Source organism: Panthera leo, chromosome D1, assembly GCF_018350215.1.
Source record: "Panthera leo isolate Ple1 chromosome D1, P.leo_Ple1_pat1.1, whole genome shotgun sequence".
Taxonomy (NCBI): domain Eukaryota; kingdom Metazoa; phylum Chordata; class Mammalia; order Carnivora; family Felidae; genus Panthera; species Panthera leo.
Genome location: NC_056688.1, coordinates 4,241,333 through 4,266,105, shown reverse-complemented (window position 1 = coordinate 4,266,105; position 24,773 = coordinate 4,241,333). Strand labels below are relative to the sequence as shown.

Sequence of the window (24,773 nt, the reverse complement as noted above, 5' to 3'; positions counted from 1 at the left end):
GGCAATTAAAACCAGATACTGTGATACAAGTTCTGGGAATGTGATCTCCCTCTCAGAACTTCTTGTATCAGACTCACCTTCTGCTTGTCAGGATGTGAGACAATAAAATGCCTACAGGAGGATCTGACAGGAGGAGGTGACCATTGTGATGTAATGAGGCTCCTCATGACCTCCTGAGGATTCTTCAGGAGGGTCACCTGCTTCCCTGGGAACAGGAACCACAGGGAACTGCACAGAAGGCCTGCTGCCTGCTCTCCAACCCACTGTCCAGCAGGGAATCGACACCCTGACCGAGTTCCCTTCCCACCCAGTCTTCCTCGCACTTACCAACTCCAACAAGGAAAAGGGATTCTGTTTAACACAGCGCCTATAGTGAATATTCTTCTGGTGTCCTGAGCAGGTGGAGAATGGAGTTAGAGGGGGAAAGAGTGGCTGGAGGGACAGGCTGCCGGTCCCTCCAGCACTGGCAAGAGCACAGGAAGGGTGCAAAGTATCAAAACAAAAAAGTGGGGGCTGGCCAGGATCGCCCAGGTTCTGGGCCTCCAGTTGCCCAGGGCTCCAGGTCAAGGCCACAAGACTGGCCTCACTCCCAGTGCGTGGGCACTCTCCTGTGGGGCAGCACACTGAGCATTAGGCTCGACTTCTGCTTCTGTGTCCCAGAATGTTTCCTTCCTTCTTTTCATATTGGTTCCTTTCCAACTTTTCTACGAAAAAATCCTAAGAGAACAGTGACTGTATACTTGTAGGCGAGAAAATTCCTCTGAAGCCCTCCTCTGCCTTTTGGCTTAAAACGTGGGCAAGTTTGTTCGCTTCTTACTAGATCTGTATTGCTTTTACCTAAGAGTCTTTCACAAACTTTGAATGAAATGAATGCCTCCAGAAGGTGTGCAGGTGTAACTGCTGGCACATCACCGCCTACCCCTCAGGGTACCTATGATCTCCTTTGAGAAGCCTGAGATCAGTGAACTCATCATTCGACACTGTTGCCACTTTAAATAACGTACAGAGACCCCAACCTGATGTTTCAGTCCCAAGAGAAAAATCTAGAAGTACGGGACACCACACATCCAGGATGGGAGTGCATACTTAAGTAGTTAAGTGAATAAAATTACAAGTGATAAGAGGTTATCTCTGGAGATGGAAGGCTTAAGGGGGGAGGGGTGGGAGGTCTTCAGCTGCACCTGTGTGTGAGTGCATGTGGGGCAAGCTGAAGTTAATACGGCAAAATAGCAGTTAAACCTAGAAGCTGAGTTACACACGGGACATTATTTCACAAAATCAGCAAAAGCTACCAACATGAAGGCTCTCGGACCACATCATCCCTGCCCCAGGATGGCTTGCTGTTAACTTTCATCAGCATACCACTGAATTTTGCAGAGTGGAGTTCAGACTCTGAATCTAGCCTATCTGGTTTGAATTATTGAGTCCACTATTCAACGGATGCATAATTTTTAAAAAGTTGTTCAACATCACAGTGCTTTTCTTGCCCCAAACACTATGATGGCATATTTATTTGCCCCATAAAATGAAACCAGCTCCCTTTATATTTCCTTTGAGTACTAGCACATGGAATTGTTTTCAGGAATATTTTTGACCAAAGATGTATGTACCCACATATTCATGTATAAACCTATTTTGTTATCAAGTTCAGATGGCAATAGTTCAGCCAGTGGGGGCTACTGAGCTACCCCAATCTGATGGGTTTCTGACTTTGAAGCTGAGTAGTAAGGATAGTGTAAAATTTCATTGAAAATTTGATTTCTGAGCTTTACACTGCAATGGACATATGAACATGCACACATACATATGTCGATCCATTTTTCAAATCAACCCGTCAGTTCCTATGCAGGGAATAGTTTTCTATTCATAGAAACCAATGAAGCTGTCCCAAGCAGTATATGGTGTAATGCAAATAATGATTTTGGACTCAGCAAAACACGGCTGTGAAGCAACAGCACTGTGGCCCAGCCCAGCCCAGGATTTGACAATCGTCAGGACCAAACACTGGGCTTCAGTGGCAGGGAATGGAGTAATCTGTGTAAGCAGCAGCTGAATCCCTTACACCAACTGCATAAGGGGATTGCCCCTTCCTCTCAGAAAATACATCTTCCATGTCCCTTACGCTAGCATCTGCTACAAAACAAGAGGCAGAGGAAATGGGAAACCAGGGAGTCTAACAGAAGGAGAGGCAAGGGATGCCCGGGGGGGGGGGGGGGGGGGGGGGGGGGGAACAGTAAGAAGAGATTCCAGGAATGCAGCTGGGCAACAGCCACAGAAGGCACAAAGTCCAGACTGGACAAAACAGACTGCTCCAGACACGGTTTCTCCCAGAAAATGGATGAAGTGGACAGTATGGATATGTGTGAACATGCATCTCGTAGAGTTTCAGGCGGCATTAGCAAAAAGTGCTTACAACCCTATGCAAACAAAGTCAATCGTCAAGGAAAGAAAACTGCCATCTAGGGCAAGAACAGCCATCAATCCCTGGGCACAGCTTTACATATTCTTAATAAAATGTAAAGGTTCTAAATCAGTGAACAATGTAAGCACTGAATCACATGATTATACTGGGAAGAGGGGGCAGGAAGGGAATATATAATGGACTGGAAACAGAACAAGCTTTTGAAACTAGAAATTAGAAGAATGCCCATGATTGCAAAATCAAGTAAAACAGAAGCATGTTATTCAAAGATACGGTAATAGATAACAAAAAGAGCTTGCTCTGGGGGATAGGAAATGGAAGAATGAGGTCAAGGGGTGGTATTTCTCACTCAGAAAAACGAGCCTATAGATTCTTTAGACTCTGTAAACCATGTGTAACTTTAAGAAACAGAAAAACAAAACATGAAATCTAGCGCATTGCCTGGCTCATAAAAATTCACTGACGTTATTTGCTTTATTATCATGACAAGACAGATGACAGGTTTTCATATCACTATTACATTCATGCTAAGTGACAACAAGGTTTCCTATTTTATATGTTACTTGATCTTTTAAAAACACATTATTTGCTCTGCTTGGAGTATTCGGGCATGCTTCATAAAATAAAAAATTACAAAACATTCCAGTTGTGTTTTTTACTAAGCAAATTATCTAATTTTATACAATTTACACACAATTATTAATTTTAGTAACAAAAACAATAGAATTCTTTCACTTCTTGATATCCCACAATAACAAGACTTAAAGTCCCCAAGACATGCACTACAGCTGTGTAACAGATTCTGTCATCGACATGATGGTCTTGGCATATTCTAGATTTTGTTCCCACTTTAAGTGCTAATTCACTGAATTAAAACAGGCAAAGATTGTGAACAACTGGTTCAGAAGGAAGGAATAAACACAGCTAATAACAACAATAATGTATCAATCTCATTTGTAATAAAATACAAATTTAAAAACAAGACACCATTTCTCACTTATATTGGCAAAGATCAAATGAAAAAAACAGAGAATTTGTACAGCTGACCAGGGAGAATGGGGGGGGGGGGGCACGGAGGGGTGGTCTCACATGTGACATTAGCTGGAAGTGGAAACCACACGGCCTTTTCTTCTCAAAGTTCTAGAACTGTTTAAGCCTTGTGAACCACTTCCAGAAATGCTCTTAAGGACGAGAAGCATGTTCCTCAACATGTGGTCACAAGGACACTCACTACACCAGTGTTCATAGTAAACAGCACACATGGACACAACATCCAGCACGGGAAGGGGTGCACATGATGCAAACCAGACCTTCCCTGTGATGGCAGGTGGCCGGGCGCCTTCGATGCCATGTCCCCACCCTCGCCAGGCTCCCTACCGCAGGTCTACTCCCCACAGAGGCCATTAACATCAGGGGTCCGATCTGAGTCAAGAGAAGCTGGGGGGAAACATTGTGGGGTCTGTTGGGAAGTTCTCTTCACGGATGACAATGAGACTGAGAGGAGAAATGGCCTTCCCTGCTTTTTAGACCCAATCTTATGAAGATGTGAGGCTCACGTTACGGGAGCAGCTCTCTCCATGAGCGACAGGAGCCCCAGGCAGAACCGATAACCCGAGGCTGAGGTTACGGGCACCTTGGAACCGTGTGCCAATTCAGATGACAAATGCCCCGGGGTTACTTGGATATTGTTACCTCTGGTCACGACTTCAGCGCCAGTTAAGCCACAGATGCAGACTAATGAACAGGAGATATACAGTTAAGCCAATAAAAAAATTACAAAACACTATGTTTCCATGAAAAAAAAAAGTGGATTAATAGGGATTCATTTGCCAAGAAAAGGGTCTGGAAAGAAACTTCAGGTTTTAGGAATCACTATCTCTGAAGCATAAAAATTTACATATTCCCTTTCTCCATATTCGATTTTCTACTTTGTTCTACAATGAGCACCTATCACTGTAAGATTCTGCTCCTTTTTCTACTCCTTTTGTCAATCCAGTACGATTTGGGAAAGAAGAGGTAAATGTGTGTTCTAGGGAATTAGCTTGAACTGAGAACCTGGTGTTTTTAATAGGAAAAGTGGTTTGCTTTTATAAAAACGGGTTTTTGAAATAAAATTGGATACTATCAGGCATTTATTGTTTTAGTGAATACAGAAGATTACAAACAGTTTTCATTTTCCTTTGTTACTTGGGGAATCATATCATGATTTTGTACCATTCCGTATTGGAATTTCTTCTGTGAAACAAAAACAGTCCCAAAACGAAGGATCTTCAGGGGTCATAGGAACAGCAGATGATATTAAATCATTAAAAGTGAGGACACTAAACTGCCTTGGAGTTGGTTTAGAATCATCTTGAGCTGGAACCTAAAAGGGAAAAAAAGAGATTACCCAACTGTTTTACTGCATGTGAATCTTATGATCAATTTCATAATTAGGGAAATGGGAAATAAGACCAAATTATTCATGTCAGTAATATTGAACTGCAACACAGCAGGATTTCTAGGTAACTTCAATTACTCCTTATGTTACTGTTGTCAGTATAACAAGTTAAAAGAACCTAATTCTTGAACCTTCTTGGTGCCTAACCTGTGGTATGTGTTTAAAATGTAGATTTCTAAGCCACACATCCAAAAATTCTCATAGAGGAGTTAAAAGGATCCCAAAAGATGAGTTAAAAGTATCCCCAAAATATGTAACTTTTCATAAGCAGGTAGGTTTTTCTGATAGAGAACCACAATGCAAACTTGTGAGGAACACTCTAAGGGACAGATGTGACAAAATTCCCATGACCACACAAGAGACGCAACACTTCTACAGGAAATGATCCCCTCAACACTAACCTGAAACTACATCTTATATTCTCAGATACAGCCCTTGTTCGCAACTCAGCCCAGGGTGGACCTTCTTCAACATTGGTGCCACCTCTCACAACAGGTTAAATGGCGGACGCGGGCCTGGAAGCCAGCCGCCAGGTCAGGGGCCTGTCAGGCTCCCTGCAGTGCCACAACAAGGAGGCAGCACGTGTCCACAACTGACACAAGTATAAAGCTCTATACAAACAAGAGAGTTGCAGAGTGTAAAGCTGAGACTAAATCACACGAGGACAAGTAACCAAGGCCAGAATATCTTCAGATAAGAGGGGTCAATTTTAACATACTGTCCCCTTGTAATTAAAGTATCTAAGAAGACTTTTAATCCTTTGATAAATTTATCAAGAGTACTGTCTGTGCATCGAGCTATTTTCCAGCAGTAACGACACATATCTACCGATCACGCTAGTGTCTCACGTGGATTCCTGAGAAAGAAGGACACGCATATAGCTCCAATTATTACAACATGACCAGGATTCCTTACAAATATATTCCCGCAGAATCACAACTGTGTACATGGACGCTGAGGGCCCTTGACCTGAAGGGTGTTTTGGTTTGTTTCACTTTCTTCACTCAACAACTCAGCACAGAAGAACGAACAGACTGTGGCAGGAAGAACAGAGACCAGTGTCCCATAGCAGCGTGACACAGGGCCTCACACGTGTTTGGCCCTGTCACTTTGGGAATCATTTGGGGGATTACTACAGAAGGTGGAGGGGTTCCATCCGACAGATAATGCCATCACTCAACACCCTCCACTGAACCTTTACATTCAACCCAGCTCCAGTTCATGGGGAAGAAACCACTGGTAAGATGCCTGGGACAGTGATTATCTTGAATTTCTACCAACATATAAGACTAGGACAATACTAGAGACATTTTTTCTTTGTAATATTCACGAATGTGAAAAAACAGATAACATGCTTTATAAAAATTACTGTGAAATTCCAGGATCTTAAAGATTTGATCATGTAAAACTCTTCTCAATCTATGATCTTAAAAAACAAACACACACCTCTAACAGGATATAAACCCAATGACTGCTTCTATTCAATAAAGAACACATTCAACAAGGATTCACGCTTTTTAGAAAGAAGTAAGAGAAATCTTAAAATCTTACCCCCTGACGTCTAGATCCGTCCGGTTTCCTCAGAGCGACTGCCACAAAATGGTGCTCATCTATCTTGCTTTCCTGAAAAATAAAAGGTAGTGGATAACATATTACTGAAAGTGCAAACTCAGATACACTTCGGTTTCCATTTTTAAATCTCAGTGTCCCTGTCTCTCTACACACACGACACACATATATTCCCTTGCCTCCCTTGAACCATTTAAGAAGTCACACAGATCGTGGCCCCTGACTTGTAAATACTTCAATATGTATTTGCTAATAGGGATATTCTCTTATACAACCACACTAGCTAATAGCTTCAGTAAACTGACATTCAAAGAATACTTAAATCGACTACCTATAATCCAATTTTTGTGAATTAATCCAGTAATGTCCTCACAGCATTTCCCCCTTCCAAAACCAGAGCTCATCCAGGATCAACTACTGCTTCCAGCTGTCATGTCTTGATAACAAGATGGATTATTGTATCTAGAAGCACATCTGGGTCCTCAGCAGCCCTCACAGGTGACGTTTGAAGTGTATATGTAAAAAATCAGACTGCAACACTGGTTTATAAGCATTCAGGTAACTAAATAGTACAGCCCCTGGAAACTCAGTGGAAATTCATAGCTAAGACTTAACACACTGTTTACTGTTTTCTGTTTTCCCCTATGTCTGAAGCAACAGGGAAGGGGGTTTAGAATAGATATCGAGGTAGTTACCTCAATTCCCAACTACTAAAAACCATAGAGGCACCGGGTGGTTCATCGGTTAAGCATCTGACTCTTGATCTAGGCTCATGTCATGATCTCATGGTTCATGGGATTGAACCCTGCCCGTGTCAGGCTCTGCATTGACAGCACGGAGACTGCTTGGGACTCTCTCTCTTCCCTTCCCATACTCTCTCGCAAAATAAATAAACTTAAAAAAAGAAAAATTAAAACCTCCAAAACTATTAAAATTTTCAAAGAAAAGACACCTAAGACATCCCTTCATAAGGTATCATTTGAAATGGAAACTATAATCAGAAATAGTATCCTCTTCATATCTTCTCACCAAATGAGCGGAAAAGAAAAAAGAAAGAAATCCAGTAAGGACAGATATGTTAAAAGAAGAAAAAATATAACCAGCTAAATGTCCGAAGATTTAACTAAAAACAAGCCCACGATATCCATTTTATGAACAAAATTACGCTTGTTGATATATGGTCTTCCACTGCTCACAGTGAATATGCTGACGGCATGAGCATCGTAAATGCACACAGGTTTCAGCTGTCACTACTTTGGGACAATCTCTCAGATCATGGGCTCTGTGGTGTCCGTATCTGAGGGGAACATCAGAGGGAACTGTGGGCCGTCCACTAGAATGCCAGGATGCCCCGCTCATCACTCACATTATCTCATCATCAGCCACAATTCAGTGAGACTGATTTCACCATGAAGCTTCGTCCTCTCTACTCAGACCTCATCAGCAACAGGTAAATAAGGCATCTGACGCGGCAGATACAACTCTCTGAACCCACATGAGAACAGAAGCCCTGTGTGGTGAGCTCTGCACTAAATCCTTCTTGCCAAGAACAGTGCACGATTAAGAATCAGGTGAAAAAGGAAATGAAACTAGCAACTTACTACTGACACGAGTTCATTCAATGCTACTGAACTGAAGACTGAAGTTTAACTTCCAAGACTTTCTAAATTTTCAAGATTTTCTTAACTTTATAAATTTTATCCATAAAATTATTGTAAATACCAGAATTTCCCTATAATCTCTGACAAACCAAAAGGGAGCAAGAATATTTTATCCTGACCCTCCTCTGCAGGACACCGAGCTCACACCCAGGGTCCCTGACCCCCCCCCACAGGGCACCACGCTCATACCCGGGGTCCCTGATGCCCCCCTGCAGGGCACCGTGCTCACACCCGGGGTCCCTGATGCCCCCCTGCAGGGCACCAAGCTCACACCCAGGGTCCCTGACCCCCCCTGCAGGGCACCACGTTCACATCCGGGGTCCCTGATGCCCCCCTGTAGGGCACCACACTCACACCCGGGGTCCCTGACCCTCCTCTGCAGGACACCAAGCTCACACCCAGGGTCCCTGACCCCCCCCCCGCCCCCCACAGGGCACCACGCTCACCTGGGGTCCCTGACCACCCCCGGCAGGGCACCGCGCTCACACCTGGGGTCCCTGACCTCCCCTGCAGGACACCGAGCTCACACCTGGGGTCCCTGACCTCCCCTGCAGGACACTGCACTCACAACCAGGGTCCCTGACCCACCCCTGCAGGGCACCAACAATGCTTCCTGTCATGCCCACTTTCATCGAGTAGCCTCCCCTAATTAATCTCACAGACATGCACAAAATAAAGAAATTCTTACAGCAAGTGATAAGTTTTTTACCTCAAATGCCCATTCTTTTTCTTCTTCCCCATCTAGGAACAAACGTGTTTCTTTATAAACTTGGCCTATATCGAGATTTAATGGGGATATATCGAATTCAAGCCGTTGCAATTCAAATCCTAGGCCAACACCAAGGGCTTTTATGAAGCTTTCTTTCAGGGCCTAAAATACAGAACAATTTTCTCTTAGCGGAGCATTTAGCGGGTAAAATCTCCATCAACTCTACAGGCCCCACACATCTGGATTGTTAGCTCTATGCTACATGATGACTCCAAGTTGTCATCATTACTTTTACCCCTGCACTAGCACAGACACAAACCAGACATGGGATCACACGGTCAATCATCTGATCCCCTGGGCCTCTGCTCTGGGTGTAGCAGCACCTCCCTCACAGCCCTGTCGTGATCATTAAATTAACCAACTCACGAAGGGCATGTTTTCTGGCATATAGTGAATATTACAGTAGTGTTTGCTAAATAAGGCCTCGTGTGTACGAGTTCCTTTGAAAAAGAAAACATTAAACATTGTGAGAAATGTCTTGTTTGAGCTTTAAGAGCAAGTACCTTCTAACTGACCACTGAATATACACTTCATTTTCTTAACTGTCATTAAGATTTAATTATGCCTCCAAAAAAAAAAAAAAAAAAATCACAAAGTTCCCAACAATCACCCATTTATTTTAAACACTGTAGGAACTCCCCTAGTAACCAAAGGACTTTGATGCCGATTTTTAGTAAAGACAATGAGTCATCGTGGGCTTTTAACTCTCAAAATTAGAAAGAAATTATACCCAATTCCTATAAAACATATCCAGTTGAGTCCATTCATCGTTAAAGCTTCTGATGGTTTCCCATTCTTTGTTGGTAAACTTTCTTTTCATAATATGAAAGAATTCTGGAATTGAACCACGACCTGTCAATTGAAGAAATACACAATTAAAAATAGACAGTGACAAGCAGGGGTTAGCCCAGGAACACAAGGGTAGTTATAGAAATAGTGAAATTCTGTGATTAAATAACAATGGGAAAAAAACAACACACAGTTGTATTGATAGATGCCTTCCGAAAATCTGATACAATTTACCAGCCAAATGTGGTATAAATTCTAAATAACATGGAGGAAAAGAACTAGATGTGGTCAAGTATCAGAAATCTACAACAAACACTCTTAAAAAAGAGGTATATTCCTCTGGGGTTTACATTTTTTACTTTGCTATAGGACAGGGAAAAAAAGCAATTCCTTTACTGTAAGTTTTTGAGAACTGCTAGAAAGCTGAGGGTTTATTTTTTTAATTTTTTTTAATGTTTATTTATTTTTGAGAGAGAGAGAGACAGAGACAGAGACAGAGCATGAGAGGTGGAGGGGCAGAAAGAGAAGGAGACACAGAATCCGAAGCAGACTCCAGGCTCTGAGCGGTCAGCGCAGAGCCTGACTTGGGGCTCGAACTTATGGAGCGAGAGATCGTGACCTGAGGTGAAGTCAGACCCTTAACTGACTGAGCCACCCAGGTGCCCCGAGGGTTTTTTTTTAAAGTTTTATTTTGGGAGAAAGAAAGCCCAAGAGGAGACGGGCAGAGAGGTAGAGAGAGGGAAAGAGAATCCCAACCAAAGCAGGCTCTGTGCTGTCAGCACAGAGCCCGACGCGGGGCTGGATCTCACAACTGGGAGATCATGTTCTGAGCTGAAATCAAGAGTCGGACGTTCAACAGACGGAGGCATCCAGGCACTCCTGTTCTTGGTTTTTTCTAAGTGACCACTTTGGAAAACTACTTTACACTTCTTTCCTTCACAGGAATGGTTTCCGAACATGTTTTCTCATTTGACTTTTCCAAATGAAAACAGATGCTAATTTCTGCCTTTTCAGGGATGCCACTGTGAAATGAGCTTTTTTTCAAAAAAATTGAGATACACCCCTAGACCCTCTGTTCCACAGACAATAAAATATCACAGAGCATTCTGAACATAAATAATAAATAATTCAAGGAATCTGATTCTCAGAATTGAGAGCTGAGACACAAATTAAAAATACAAGATGTGTCTCCCATATTTTTCCAAAGCAGAACTATGTGCTTATCTATCGTTACCACTAGACAGGATGTTTCTGTATTTGTTTATTGATTCTGCAAATATGTCAACTGTAAATACTACACAAATGTGTACAGAACTAATGGTCACACATGGGTCAGTCATGGTGCCTGGCCTCCCCCACGGCCAGCCTGGAGAGCCCATCAGAGCCTGGCCCTGGGCAGAAGGCCCACAAACGTTCACCACGTGGATAAACGAAACGAACCATCATTTGGTCCATTACTGCCCCATGCCCTGCTGTCCCGTGTCCTTAGTTCACGACTACAGTCCCTCGCGGAGCACGGCCTCCTCTTCGTGGCCGTCCCCTCGCAGACTGTGTTAGCTCTGACTCACAGTTCTAGAACACCCAGCTCTAAAATCCGACATTCCCACTAGCTACAAGTCCTCCAGTGACGGCCACCAGCACACGCTCTGTGGGTGTTAGACGCCTGTCTGGAGACCACAAGTTGAATCCCCGTGCTTCACGCGTTATTGGCATTGCACCGCTAACTTCACTCTAGAAACGCCCCAGTACTGCACACCGGAATGCTATGGACTGCGTCTCCACAGGGAGCTTACAGCCGGTCCTACAGCAACCAAGTATCGTTCCCATAGTGATCTCAAGGGTAAAAGTATCAAAAATCAGTTCCTCCACAGAACTGTTCACGATCCCCCACCATTCCCACTTCAGCAGACTTAAGAGTGTCCTCCTTAGCCAGGAGATACTTCTGATGATCCTGTGGGGAGTGATGTGGTCCTTTACAGATCAAGACAAAGACTCTCATTTACTTTCAAGTTCAACAGACTCATTTAATCCAACTATCTTCTCCTTGGCACTCTGTTCTCGAGAAAAATACATTTCAATAGTTTACGAGTTCAATTAGCGTTCACTGTTTGTGTTGTTCACATTGCTAAAATTCTGTTACTTCCTAAAAGCAGCCCAGCAGACCTATCAAGTCATTTCACGTAACAGCACTGAAATATTAGCTGATCTTGGGGTCCCAGGGGAGGGGGATCCCTCTGATGGTCCCGTGCTTCACTCTCCCAACACCTCCCTCAAGGCCCTTACTAAACACAGTCTCCTTAGAAAGCAAACAGCACTAGCACATGGCGTGGCTTGAGAAATGACACTCGAAAGTGACAATAAATCTGGAGAATTTAAACACGGGGAGCACTGTATCTAGGTAAATCATCAACTGCTTCCTCTTGAACACGTTCTGGCACAGTGCAAACACTAACAGTGGGGAAAACAGCTACCTTGATTTGGAGACTACACTGTATATTTTGAGAACTATAGCTTTAATGGAACACTGCCCCGAATGCCATAGTTAAAAATATATGCCTATTGTCATCTATAATGTCATTTTGTTTGTTGGTTTCTTCATAACCTTCAAAAAACCCTCTAATTTTTTAACTAAATAAGATGGGGCAATCAAGACAAAAAAGATTAAATATGCATGCTAATAAAAAACGAACTGATAAAGCCCTCTAATTTTTTAACTACATAATATGGGGCAATCAAGAGAAAAAATATGCATGCTAATAAAAAGAAAATGATGAACATAAAAAGCAATCTAGCACAATCACTGAAAGCAATCACAAACTGATTATGTACAGCTAAAAAAGTACCCAATATGAGGGCGTTTTCATATACTTTTGAGAGCATCTTATCCATTCCACAAAATAAGAGATGTGACAGCAAGAAAAGAGGATTTTCTAATTATTTGGCCAAAGCACAAGAGCACCACAGTGTGGCACTATGGTGGAAATACACAGTGGGTGAGTCCTCTGCTAGGTAGTTTACCTAGGAAATTGGAATTCGGGGGCGGGGGAGGAAATCAGTAGGAAATACCAGAACAGTACATTTGTCCCTCAAACGATCTGAAGGCAGCATAATTATCAAACATATAATCTGGCAAACCACCTAATAATACCATCACGTATTCATGTTTCCTGAGTCAGATTTAATCATCCCACCACATGCTGAAGGGGATAGGTAAGGAAGATGAAGTGACTGAAAAACAAAACCACTAACCACATTTACGGAAACCAGATTACCCCTCTTGTTGCTTAGCCTTTAGGAAAAGCAGTGTTAGGTACTAAGCTTCATAACGATCAACTAATCGAGACCACAGACCAACTGGTAGGTTGACTAAACATTCAGTGATAACCCACAACAAAGAGTTCACACAAACACCTCAAGCTGATATTGCCAACCTACAAAAAGAAATCCCACTAGTAGCAGAACCTCAAAGCCCACCTACGTCAATCTGTCCTCCAATGTCACCAATGTGTTCACCATCCTTAAAAGGGATCTGTTACTTTAGGGAGGGGTTGAGCCCTGTCCATCTGTGTGCTTCGAAATAGTGAAATTTAGCTTTTAATCAAAATTCCAATTAGAAATTCTAGTAGTGCCATTTTTTGGATTACATATATTCTTGCTTCCACAGGAGCGGGGGAGGGACAGACTTCTATTCTAGACTTTGAGCCAGTATGTGCACAATGATGATGGACTTGTGTGGGAATTTACCGAGGCACAAACCCAGAATAAAGCAACAATGTATGAGGTCCTCAGGTGCCTTTCACAAATCCTGACAAAGGAGCTCTGTTAGAGCAGGAGGGCACAGAGTGAGATGCGGGCACCTGGGCTGGACACCCCCACTCAGGCAGTCCTGAACCCCAGCAGCTCGTAGTGCCTATATACATGCCCCTATCAACACATGTGGCAAGAAACAGGCCTGGAGAGCAAGAACGGGACTCAGGGGCTGCAAATGTGTAATCTTTCAGGAAGAGGGCAGGACCCCCTGAAGGCAGGTAGAGGGGCCTGAGGGTGGGGGAGGCCCCAGGACCAGGAAACAGAGCAGGAGACACGGACTATTCTCAGGCCTCGAAACCATACAAAGTTTGCCCTGTTGGCTTTTCAACCTGCTTGGGACCCAAGGCCTCCCTTTCCCAGTTTTCCGTCTTTAAATGGGAAAGTCTACCCTGCGCCTATTCCCCCAAGGTGTTACAGAAGCGGATGGTTTCTTTTCTAGCTTAACAGGTTCACAGGAGAGAGAGGAATTCTGTCCCGCCATGGAACATACCCAGCCTCACCTGTACCTGAGTTAGATCATCCACATGATGAGACGTCGAGCTTTGGAGCTGATGATATTCGGAAGAGATGCCGGAGTCAGAGTGAATGCTGGGACAAGCTAAGGCTCGGAGAGGCTGGGACGGGATGAATTTATTTTGTACGTGGGAAAGAGATACATTTATGGGGGAAGGTGGAGGATGGACCGTACTGGGTTGAACAGCATCTCCCAAAATTCATGGCCACGCAGAACCTCAGGTGTAGCCTGCAGATGGAATCACATTAGGATGAGGTCACAGTGGATTAGGACAGGCCCTGTATCCAGTGACGGAGAAACACTGAGGCACAGAGAGAATCTAGGAAGATGCAGGTGGTACCGAGGTGGCCAAGCTAGAAGCCAAGGGCGGCCAAGGGCGGCCAGGAAACCAGGAAGAGGCAACGAGGGGTCCTCCCTAGAGCGTCAGAGGAGCGCGGCCCTGTCGACTCTGACTGGTGGCCTTGAGGACATCACAGCCCTCTGGGGTCTAACACAGGAGTGCGTAGTGGCCGCTCTGGAGCCCCAGAAACCAGGGCACAGGCACACGACGCACGTCACGTGTGCAGACGCACCCACACTCCAGACAGCTTCAGCGCCCGCGAGTCAGACGCTCACGTCCGGGCACCGTCGCCTCTGTGCCGACAGTCCTTTCAACCTCGGTAGTTCCAAAGCTTCCAACAAGGCAGAGCGGGGGAGATTACGGAACACACGTGTAAAGGGCCCCAAGTACTCAGTGCCTCACAAATGGGGGCGCTGGTGTCGTGCACACTGTTACTGCTCTTCTGCGAGGCGCGGCACTGCATCCCCTGCGCATTCACCATGTCGGCGCGGTTTTCCTGTCGCTACTTCAGCAGTTCGTACGTTAACAGTGTTAACCTCTGTCCGTCGTATGTGCCACAAATGTATTTCCTGGTTTCTGAGAGAAGATTTAATATGAAACCGATCACATCTGCGGACTTGGTTTCTTCTGACCTTTCTAGCTTCACAGGCATCCTGCTTCCACAAGTCTGAGAGAGTACACAATTCCACTGTGTTCTAGCAATCGTCATGAAAACCTAACTCTAACTTTGTTCTCTAGTGTAACACAAGGATCTAAGGGCTTTCTCATGACTTCCATCTTTAAAAAAAGGGACGGGTTACGGACTTCATCACTGCTGGATCTGTAAACTATACCAAGTACAGGGATCCCCAAACATTAATACGACTGACATTCACCTGAGAAACCAGCTGTGCTCTCAGAGATTCTGGTCCAGTAGGTCTGGGGGGGTTTCAAGGAATCTGCATTTTGAGGAGCAGCCTGGCTGATTTTAGTATCCTGACCACCATTTTAAAACCATCACTGTACAGACGTCTGAGTGGCTCAGTCAGTTAAGCGTCCGACTTCAGCTCAGGCTACGATCTCTCGGTCCACGAGCTCGAGGCCCACATTAGGTCTGTGCTGATGGCTCAGAGCCTGGAGTCTGCTTCAGATTCTGTGCCTCCCTCTCTCTCTCAAAAATAAATAGTAAATAAAACATAAAAAAAAAAAAAAAAAACAAAACACAAAAAAACACCACTCTATGCATATAACCACCACCACCTCAGAGCTAACCTTTGTTAAGTACGCAATCATTCCAGGCATTGTCCATGTCTAGGCCTTCAACTATCCAGCTTTGGTGATAGAACTGTTTAGCCATTAGAATATAAATCATCATATACACACAAATTCTAGAAGAATTAAAGATTTAAACGTAAAAATAAAATTGTAATTTTATTTTTTAAGTTTATTTAGAGACAGCATGAGTGGTAGAGGGGAAGAAAAAGAGAGAGAGAGAGAGAGAGAGAGAGAGAGAAAGAACAAATCAAGCAGGCACCATGCTGTCAGCACAGAGCCTGACCCGGGGCTCAAACCCACAAACCCTGAGATCATGACCTCAGCCAAAACCAAGAGTCTGACACCCAACTGACTTAGCCACCCAGATGCCCCTAAAACTGCAATTTTAGAACAAAATCTAGTGGACTCCACCCTATGGGCAGAGAATATCTTATATCAGTTTAATTATTTTTTCCAAATAAGACAGAATTCAGAATTTATCAATCAAAAGATAATTCATATGGCCAAAAATATAACTAAATTTAAAAGGTAAATAATAATACAATGGGCAAAATACAACAAATTTGGTCAATAAACTATTAATATCCACAATATATAAAGAAGTTTTATACAATGATTAGAAAGTACTGATAAGCAGTTTATACAAATCATAAATTCGAGTAGTCGATAAGCTATTGCTCTAGTGATGAGAATAATGCACCATGTAATCAATAATCTTTGCCCACTGAACTATTATTTTGTGTAGACACCAGGCTCTCACTGTTAACTGTCAGTTTTCTATTCTTGTGTTTACAATGCTTAACAAACTCGTAGGAAATGGTAAAGCCAGTCCCCTCTCGCTGTATTTTTCATACTCTTAGACATGAATTCCTCCATGAAAACCTTAAGTTCATTTAACCCCATTCTGCAGAATGCTTCACATACTTTGCACCTGTAAACCTTAAACAGGAATCAGTACAATCTAGTACAGACAGGCCACATATTACAGACTACGTAGGTGGGCTTTGCATCCTGGGTACAAATCCATGTTCTACTTTTTTTTTTTTTTTTAATGTTTATTTTTGAAAGAGAGACAGAGCATGAACAGGGGAGGGGCAGAAAGAGAGGGAGACACAGAATCTGAAACAGACTCCAGGCTCTGAGCTGTCAGCAAAGAGCCCTACACAGGGCCTGAACTCACGAACTGCGAGATCATGACCTGAGCCGTAGTTGGACGCTGAACAGACTGAGCCACCCAGGCGCCCCTCCATGATCTACTTTTTAGCTGTCACCTAGGGCCGGGGTCTTACTCTAGTCTCTAAAATAAAAATAGCACTTGGTCCTAGGCATCAAAAGACGAAGTAAGATAACACATCCAAGGCTCTAACACACATAGAAGCATCAGCACAGAGGAAGGTGCCCCACAGCCAACCCCACCCTGTAACTGGGAAGGGGATATTCCCTGCTGGGAAGACCTGGTTTTCCAGGGAGGAGGTCGGAGTACAGAAGGAAGTGTGACTTATTTCAGCTACCTGCTTCCATGTGTCCAGGCTGAAAGAAGACAAACGTGATCAGTAAGCACCCCTGCAGAACGCGGGTCCAGGAGAGCGGGAGCCCGGACGCGGGAAAGACTGTGAAAGTAACCTCGGGAGCAAGCAGGTGAGACCTGGATGGGAGCGGAGTGGAGGCAGTGGAGACAAAGGAGGGCGAGGAAGACGACTCAACAGGAGGAAATGCGTGTAACCACAACTCACTGACCAGGACAGTTTCTCTTGTAACGTTTTCCACCACGGATGTGTTCTCACTTTCTCATTTGTAATGAACACATTTAGCCAAGCCTAGGACTCCTCTCATTTGCACATGTGATAAATATTTACGGAGCACCTGCAAGGTGGCTGCACCCTCGGCTAAATACGGGGTGCACTGGAGCAAAGCCGCAAGAAGCCACAATCCCCAACCTCATCTAATGAGGAAGGACAGACGACAGTCCAGGAGTTAGGCTGTCAGGACAAATGAGAAGGGCCACACACAGGAAAAGAAGGCCAGTCGGTGGTCAGAAAAGTCTCTTCGAAGGAGGAACTGGCTGGTGCCGTGGCTCAGTTGGTTGAGCATTTGACTTCGGCTCAGGTCATGATCTCATGGTTCAGGGGTTCGAGCCCTGCATCGGGCTCCGTGCTGACAACTCAGAGTCTGGAGCCTGCTTTGGATTCTGTCTCTCTCTCTCTCTCTCTCTCTCCCCCTTCCCTGTTCGTTCTCAGTCTCCCTCTTTCAAAAATAAATACACATTAAAAAAAAAAAAAAAAACTGAAGGAGTAACTGACTACCTCTCACACTCCAGGTCTCAGGTACTCAGGAAAAGAGAGGACAGGAAGAAAAGATCAGCGTTTCTGCAAGGACGCAGAGCAGTTTGCTACTCGAAGCAATGAAAGACAAGGACAGCAGCTAGAAGAAGAGAGAGGTACCAACAAGAAGGATACAGGGTTGTAAGAAGGGGACTGGATTTTATTAAGAACCAAACCAAGAGTTTTGAGAAAACTGCTGTAGGTATTTTTAAAGACCACTGCACTCGGTACAGAGAACTGTACCAACAGCACAAAAGCAGGAAGCAGTCAGGAAGCTATTACAGCTGCACGGGGAACAGTAAGGTGGAAGGACACAGGAAGACCAGACCACCCTTCCTACCTCATAGTCCCACCGTGCACTTTATACTCACTGTGCTCAATTTATGTAGCAGCTGTTCTAGACAGCAGTGCCTTAAGTCATTTCTAAGCTATTAAATTAGTACCAAATCTCAAAACATCGAGTCATTTTGTCCTGCCAATTACTATCCAGCAAAGTTTATAATAAAAATGGGAACCTGAAAATGTAAAATCATGGGAAAAACTTATTTTGGTCTTTTCCCAAATCTAAATAATAATTTTGATACTGTGTCTATCTTGTCTTGTTTTGTAAAGGTGAGAACACAACTAAAAAACTCACAGAACTGTATTTTCTTTTATACTCATTAACCACAAAAGGCTTTGATGCTAGATAAAAATTAGAAAATGAAGGAAAAACCAATTTCCCAATCCAGGGCGGCAAATTATCACGAGGACCTACAGAACACCTGTCCCCAGGAGTTAGAAATGTGCTGCACTGGCGCATTACCCATCCTGGGGTCCCCAGCACTTTACAAGCCCTCCTGTCTGGACATTAACTAAACAATTATTTCCTGAGGGCCAGCCCTGCACCAGCTCTTTTCTCCAAGAAGCAGAGAACACAGCAGCAGCTGCCACATCCCCCTCCAGCTGTGGGCATCTGGCTAGAAGAACCCCCCCTCCAAGGCTGCCTGGGTCCAGCAGTTACTCCCTAGTGCCCTACCAGCGGCGACGGGAGCCCTGGGAGAGGGAGGGACTTTTAGCCAGCAGAAATGGCTAACAAGTTCCTACATGATGGCTTCCCTGCAGACAGGAACAGAAGACAAAATGGAATGGAGTTTTTCCACACACCAAGGATGCCCCAACGGCTGACTCCGACCTGGAAGACAATCTGGTAACAATGTCCGCCACAAAGTTACGCTTCTGCTGCCGGCCTGGGTTGTGCCCTCCATCACTCAGCAACCTTGGGGAACGTGCCTTGCTCGGCTTTCACTTATTCTGATAAGCAGAGCAATTCAAATGAGTCCCCATTGCAGTAGAAAAGTCTACTTCCCTCTCTCACTGAGTGATAAACTGTCCATTCACACTTGAGAACCAGCGCAGTGACCGGAAAACCGCTCTTCCCCTGTTAGGAGATACGTCAAGAGCTTTTTGGCAATGAAGCAAAGAAGAGTTAAGGTCTGGACACTGTGATTAGCCAAATAAGATCAATAAAAAAAGGTGTATGTGTATGGTGGGGAAGGTGTCCTAATAAAATATAATAGGAAACTGAATTTTCAGTTTTTGCTCATTTAACTTTTTAAATATTAAAAGTTTTAATTAGTGAAGGCGCCTGGGTGGCTCAGTTGGTTAAGTGCCTGACTTCAGCTCAGGTCACGATCTCACAGTTTGTGAGTTCGAGCCCCATGTCGGGCTCTGTGCTGACAGCTCAGAGCCTGGAGCCTGCTTCTGATTCTGTGTCTCCCTCTCTCTCTGCCCCTCCCCCACTCATGCTCTGTCTCTCTCTGTCTCAAAAAAAAATAAAAACATTTTTTAAAAAATTTTAATTAGTAGTTCCTTATTTATCCAGTATTGACCACCAGCCAATATTGTCCCCAGGAAGCTAACTGGTAGTAAAATCTATCTCACAGGCAAAGTTGCAAGGTAGCCGTGAGCCCCAGTGGCCAGCCATTCTTGTGTCATTGTGCACACTGCATTCAAAGGACCAGTGGCCTCTCAAATAATTTCTGACTTTTGGAATAAGGACAAAAGGAAGCTATGAAAGCACATGGGCTCATTCCCATGCTTGCCACATCTCCTTTTTAGCAGTGGCTTTTCCGAACAAGCTCTCTGTGATGCTCCTGCAAACCAGATGCTGTCCTGGGAAAAACACACACGTGCATATTCACACAAAACGTGGTGAACAATTTTAGGACATTAAGAAAAAAAATGCCTTGGGATGCCTGGGTGGCTCGGTGGGTTAAGCGTCGACTTCAGCTCAGGTCATGATCTCGCGGTGCGTGAGTTTGAGACCCACGCTGGGCTCAGAGCCTGCAGACTGCTTCAGATTCCGTGTCTCCCTCTCTGTCGGCCCCTCCCCACTCGTGTTCTCTCTCTCTCAAAAATAAATAAACGTTAAAAAGAAAATGTTTTTGTAATGCCTTGATGTTTATCCAGGAATTTTTAGGCCAAGAATCTCCATTGTCACTAGTAGAGCCTCCTTTGCAAATCTGAGAACAGCGTGGGTGAGGAAAAAAGCAGGTGGTGGCAATGAGAGGTAAAGGAACACCCCGACAGCAACTGTGAGCAATGAGACTCACAGCCACACTCTGAAGGCCTCCGGCCAAGACACAGAGTACTTCTTCATGCACCTGGCAAAGAGCGAGCTAACGATGTTATGACCTGAACTAGGCAGGTGCTAAGAGATATGACAGCAGCCAGCCTCGGACATAGCTCACAGTTCCTGCTCTCATGTGGCTCTAAGGACCAAGAGAAAGACCATCAATTACCCTGACAAATAATTATAAACGGAGATATGTAGTGGAATGAAGGAAATATATTTTAGGAGGGCTCACGACAAAAGAACCGACCTATGACTTTGGCTCACAGAGGTGTCCCTAGTAAGGCTGAGGTGACAGCTAACCGGTAAAGAAGTCATCTCTGCAGAGATGGGGGCAGGGGATAAAGTTAACACAAATCTTCCAGAGTAAGGGCAACAGAAGGAAAGACTGTGGTGGAGATAGTGTGGAGATGAGGAAATTATACCATGAAATTAGGAAAATGTTTTTCTCTTATTAACACCTTTCTTCTTAGCCTGTTACTTACCTTCTCATAAAAATAGTGTATCGATGCTGGGGTGGTTGGAACAATTCAAATGGACAATATAAATAAGGCACTTAATAAAACGTGCCGGCTTATAGTAAGTGCTCACTAAATGTTACAGGTGATGAAAACTACAGAGCAGTTAAGAGAACCTGTGCTCTAGTAAAACTGCCTGAATACTCAACCCCACAGTCAATGTAAGCAGTTCCTACGGTCACCAATTACCAATACCTAACGCAAAATATAAGCAACTTAAATATTTTAATACTGGCTTGCTCTTAATTTTCGCTCATGTAAATGTGCTGCAAAGAGCTGTAATTAAAATATTCCAGAAATACAGGTCATCTCCACTATAGGACTATAGTATACTTCACCAAGGAGACGTTTTTGTTTGTTTTTTTTTCGTTTTTTTCTTTTTTTTAAGCAAAACAAGTTACTCATAAATTCTGGAAAATACCTGAATGAAACGAAGTTCTTACAATATAATTACTATGTTTTCTAACTAGAATGCCATTCGAAACGGACTGTTCATGGAGTTCATTTCGGTTTAACATTATTTAAATAATACAAAAAGCTACTGAAAAACCATTCTTTACAAAAGTTAACAATCTTCGAAAACAGTTTGAAATGTATTCTTATTTAACAAACTAGGGTATAATCCAAGAAGGAAACCTTTGTTATTTTCATTTTGCCTCTAGGCAAAGCATTACACGCGTGCTCAATTCAGAGAAACTTTCCTTTCCACAGACGTTTGCTGATATTCACAGAAAAAGGGAAATATACCCTTTTCAGATACATGTTCTCTCAGCTACAGCACCTTTGACTACTGAGCACATTTTTCCTAAACTTAAAGATCTGTAATACACCTCCTGGCCTGAGTCTTCGGACAGATAAGAACTGAGAACACAAGACTGGTAACTTGTGCACTGCAAAAATGCAACATTACCTGGAAAACTAGTCTTCATTACATCAATTCCAACTTGTAGCTCAGGTTCAGCAGCGAGCACAGCATAGTCCCCTTGATGAGAGATGTTAAAGTTGAAATTGGGGTAAGGATTCAAGGAGTCTTTCGCAAGAACTGGTTTTCCCTTTGCAGTTCTCTGCAAACGAATATTATTCCAAGGGATATTCAATTTCTCTGCAACTAATTTCCTCATCATCAGACGACCGGCCTGTTAAGTAAGCAAAACACATAGTATGTATTGATGTGTACTAAAGATTCAAGTACGTTGCCTGTAACAAAGTCCATTTTTGTAGTTTCTAAAATATATTCATTTTTAAGTGTTTAAAAGTACGGAAGTACTAAACATACTGCGTTAAGATTTCAGCAATGCTTAAGAAGCTCGAAGAAAAGGTCAAAGTCTCTCCTGTCAACAAGTAACCAATGTTAAGATTCGGCACCCTTCTGGTCTTTTCACGACGTGTCTAAATAAATATGTGTTCATTTAGCTATGCTTTTGCTATCTATCTCATATATGAGATCCTACTCTAAGCGGGCCTGCACCATCCATAAGCTTTATAACGTGCAAGTGCTGGGAATTATTTCATGTCTGTACACATGGGTCTGGTCTGTACCCTTTTAACTGTAGCATAGTACTTCATACTCTCAAGGTCCTCCTCTTGATGGACTACTCCCCTATTACCAGACATTTAGGCTGGCTCTAGTTTAGCTATTATAAACAATCTCCCAAGGAACCACCCTGTTGTTCCTACATCTTTCTGCCTATGTCCAAGTACATGCAGACCCTATAGACACATTACTCAGCTTCAATAATTAGCAAGTCAGGGACACCTGGGTGGCTCAGTAGGTTATGTGCCTGACTCTTGATTTCAGTTCAGGTCATCATCTCAAGATTGGTGAGATCAAGCCCCACGGTGGGCTCTGTGCTGACAGCATGGGAGTCTACCTCTCCCTATCTCTGCCCCTCCCCCATTCTCTGTCTCTGTCTCTCTCTCTCTCTCTGTCTCTCTCTCAACACACACACACAATTAGCAATGCATGACTTACTTCACATATACCTCATACCTCTCCCAGTGTCCCACGTCTTTAATTACTAAATTACTAAAACCACACAAAAATACCCAAAGATATGAAGTAACAAAATATATGATATTTTATAAAATACCTTTCAAGTATTTTCCCCTTCCATTCTAACAATGATTTTTAAAACTCACAATGCTCTGCATTACGGTTTCTTACAAATTATAAAAAAAGTTTTAAAAAAATTCACCAATATGCCTTCCAAACATTATCAATTAGCCCACCTTATAAAAGAAAAGGCGTTTCCATACAGAGGCATTTTCAAGAACTGGCGGTCTTTGAAATGATGGTAACTACAAGCTATTTCAAAATGCTGTCTACAGAAGAGATAATTTCCAAATGCAATTTTCCATATGTTGCTTAAAAATATATCACTAAAATAAGTAATTCCGTTTAAACCATCGTTCCCCAAGGTATAGAGTCAGTACGGGGGTATGCCTAAGACGGCCCCTCCCCGCGGCCCGGGCCTTCTCTTTTCGGTCCAGGAACCCTCCCCAGTACTCGGCCCTCCTCCTCGCCGCCCAAGACCCCTCCTGGGGCTCAGTCCCCCCTCTTCGCGGGCCAGGAACCCTCCTCGGGACTGGGCCCACCCACATCCCCGCGGCCCAGGTCCCCTCCCTGGGGCTCAGCCCATCCCTCCCCGCGACCCAGGTTCCCTCCCCGGGCTCAGCTCCCCGTCTCCGCGGCCCAGGACTCCTCCTCGGGACTCGCCCCCACTCCCCGCGGCCCGGGCCCCTTCCCCGCGATCCAGGAACTCTCCCCGGAGCCCAAGTCCCCTTCCCTGGGGCTCGACCCACCCCTCCCCGCAGCCCAGGCCTCCTCCCCGGGACTCGGCCTCCCCTCCCCGTGGCACTCGGCCCTCCTCCTGGCGGCCCAGGACCCCTACCCGGGACCCTGGGCCCCCTCCCCAGGGCTCGACCCACCCCTCCCCACGGCCCGGGCCCCCTCCCCGCGGTCCAGGAACCCTCCCTGCAGCCCAGGTCCCCTCGCCAGGACTCGGCCCATCCCCCTCCCCGCAGCCCAGGCCCCCTCCCTCAGGCCCAGGACCCCTTCTCGGGACTCGCCCCCCTGCCCGCGTCCTGGGCGCACTCTCCGAGGCCTCGAGGCTGGCCTAGGCCTCCCCCAGCTGGGCGGCGTGCAGAGCTAAACAAAGTGGGGCCATCAGGGATTCCGAGGGCCTACCGCGCGCAGACTTTCTCAGGATGTGGAGACTGGAGCATCGCACCGGCAGGTGCACGACCCGCGCGGAGGTAAGATGAAGATCTGACAACCCCGGACGTGCATGATGCAGACCCCTCGCCGTGGGGCGGGCGGCGGCGTCGCCCCCAGCATCACCGCCCCCGCGGCCGCGCAGCCCCCACGGGGTAGGAGCTGTCCTCGCCGAGGCCCGGCCGCCCGGCCCGCACGTATAGGCCGGCCCGAGGCCCACGACCCCCGGCGGCGGCTGCCCTGGCCCTTCCACCCCCCCCCCCAAACCTGTAGTACCATGGCTGCTTTGGCGTCCCGGGCGAAGACGAACTGGCCGATGCGTTCCTTCTCCTCGGGCTGGATCGACCGCACCGCCAGCAGCCACTCGGCGCGGCTCGGCAGCCAGGTGCCGCACGAAAAGGCCCAACGCACGCCCTCCATCGCAGGCACCGAAGAGCACCGCCGCGCGGGCTAGCCCATGCACGGAGAAAGGACCCCGCAACCGCCCCGGGCCCAGGTGGCGTGGACGCAGGCGTAGCCCCACCCCCTTCGCACCGGC

The 24,773-nt window shown here is 45.1% G+C and overlaps 1 protein-coding gene across 1 annotated transcript; it reads right to left on the bottom strand.

Annotated features, from left to right (window-relative positions):
- Window positions 1-2,868: 2,868 nt before the first annotated feature.
- AASDHPPT (aminoadipate-semialdehyde dehydrogenase-phosphopantetheinyl transferase) lies at window positions 2,869-24,758 on the bottom strand. Its single transcript, XM_042904069.1, has 6 exons — window positions 24,512-24,758; window positions 21,932-22,157; window positions 9,592-9,713; window positions 8,802-8,963; window positions 6,414-6,485; window positions 2,869-4,787 (listed from the first exon to the last, which is right to left on the bottom strand). The coding sequence occupies exons 1-6, from the start codon at window positions 24,653-24,655 to the stop codon at window positions 4,623-4,625; spliced, it is 891 nt and encodes a 296-aa protein (XP_042760003.1). The 5' UTR covers window positions 24,656-24,758; the 3' UTR covers window positions 2,869-4,622.
- Window positions 24,759-24,773: the final 15 nt, after the last annotated feature.

Bases quoted from the DNA above. Each gene is read 5' to 3' on its own strand.
- AASDHPPT (XM_042904069.1), bottom strand. From the start codon at position 24,655: ATGGAGGGCGTGCGTTGGGCCTTTTCGTGCGGCACCTGGCTGCCGAGC. The intron at 22,158-24,511 runs GTACTACAGGTT...CTTACTTAACAG, and splicing joins GGGACGCCAAAGCAGCCATG to GCCGGTCGTCTGATGATGAG. The intron at 9,714-21,931 runs GTAATGTTGCAT...TTCAATTGACAG, and splicing joins AATGAAGACTAGTTTTCCAG to GTCGTGGTTCAATTCCAGAA.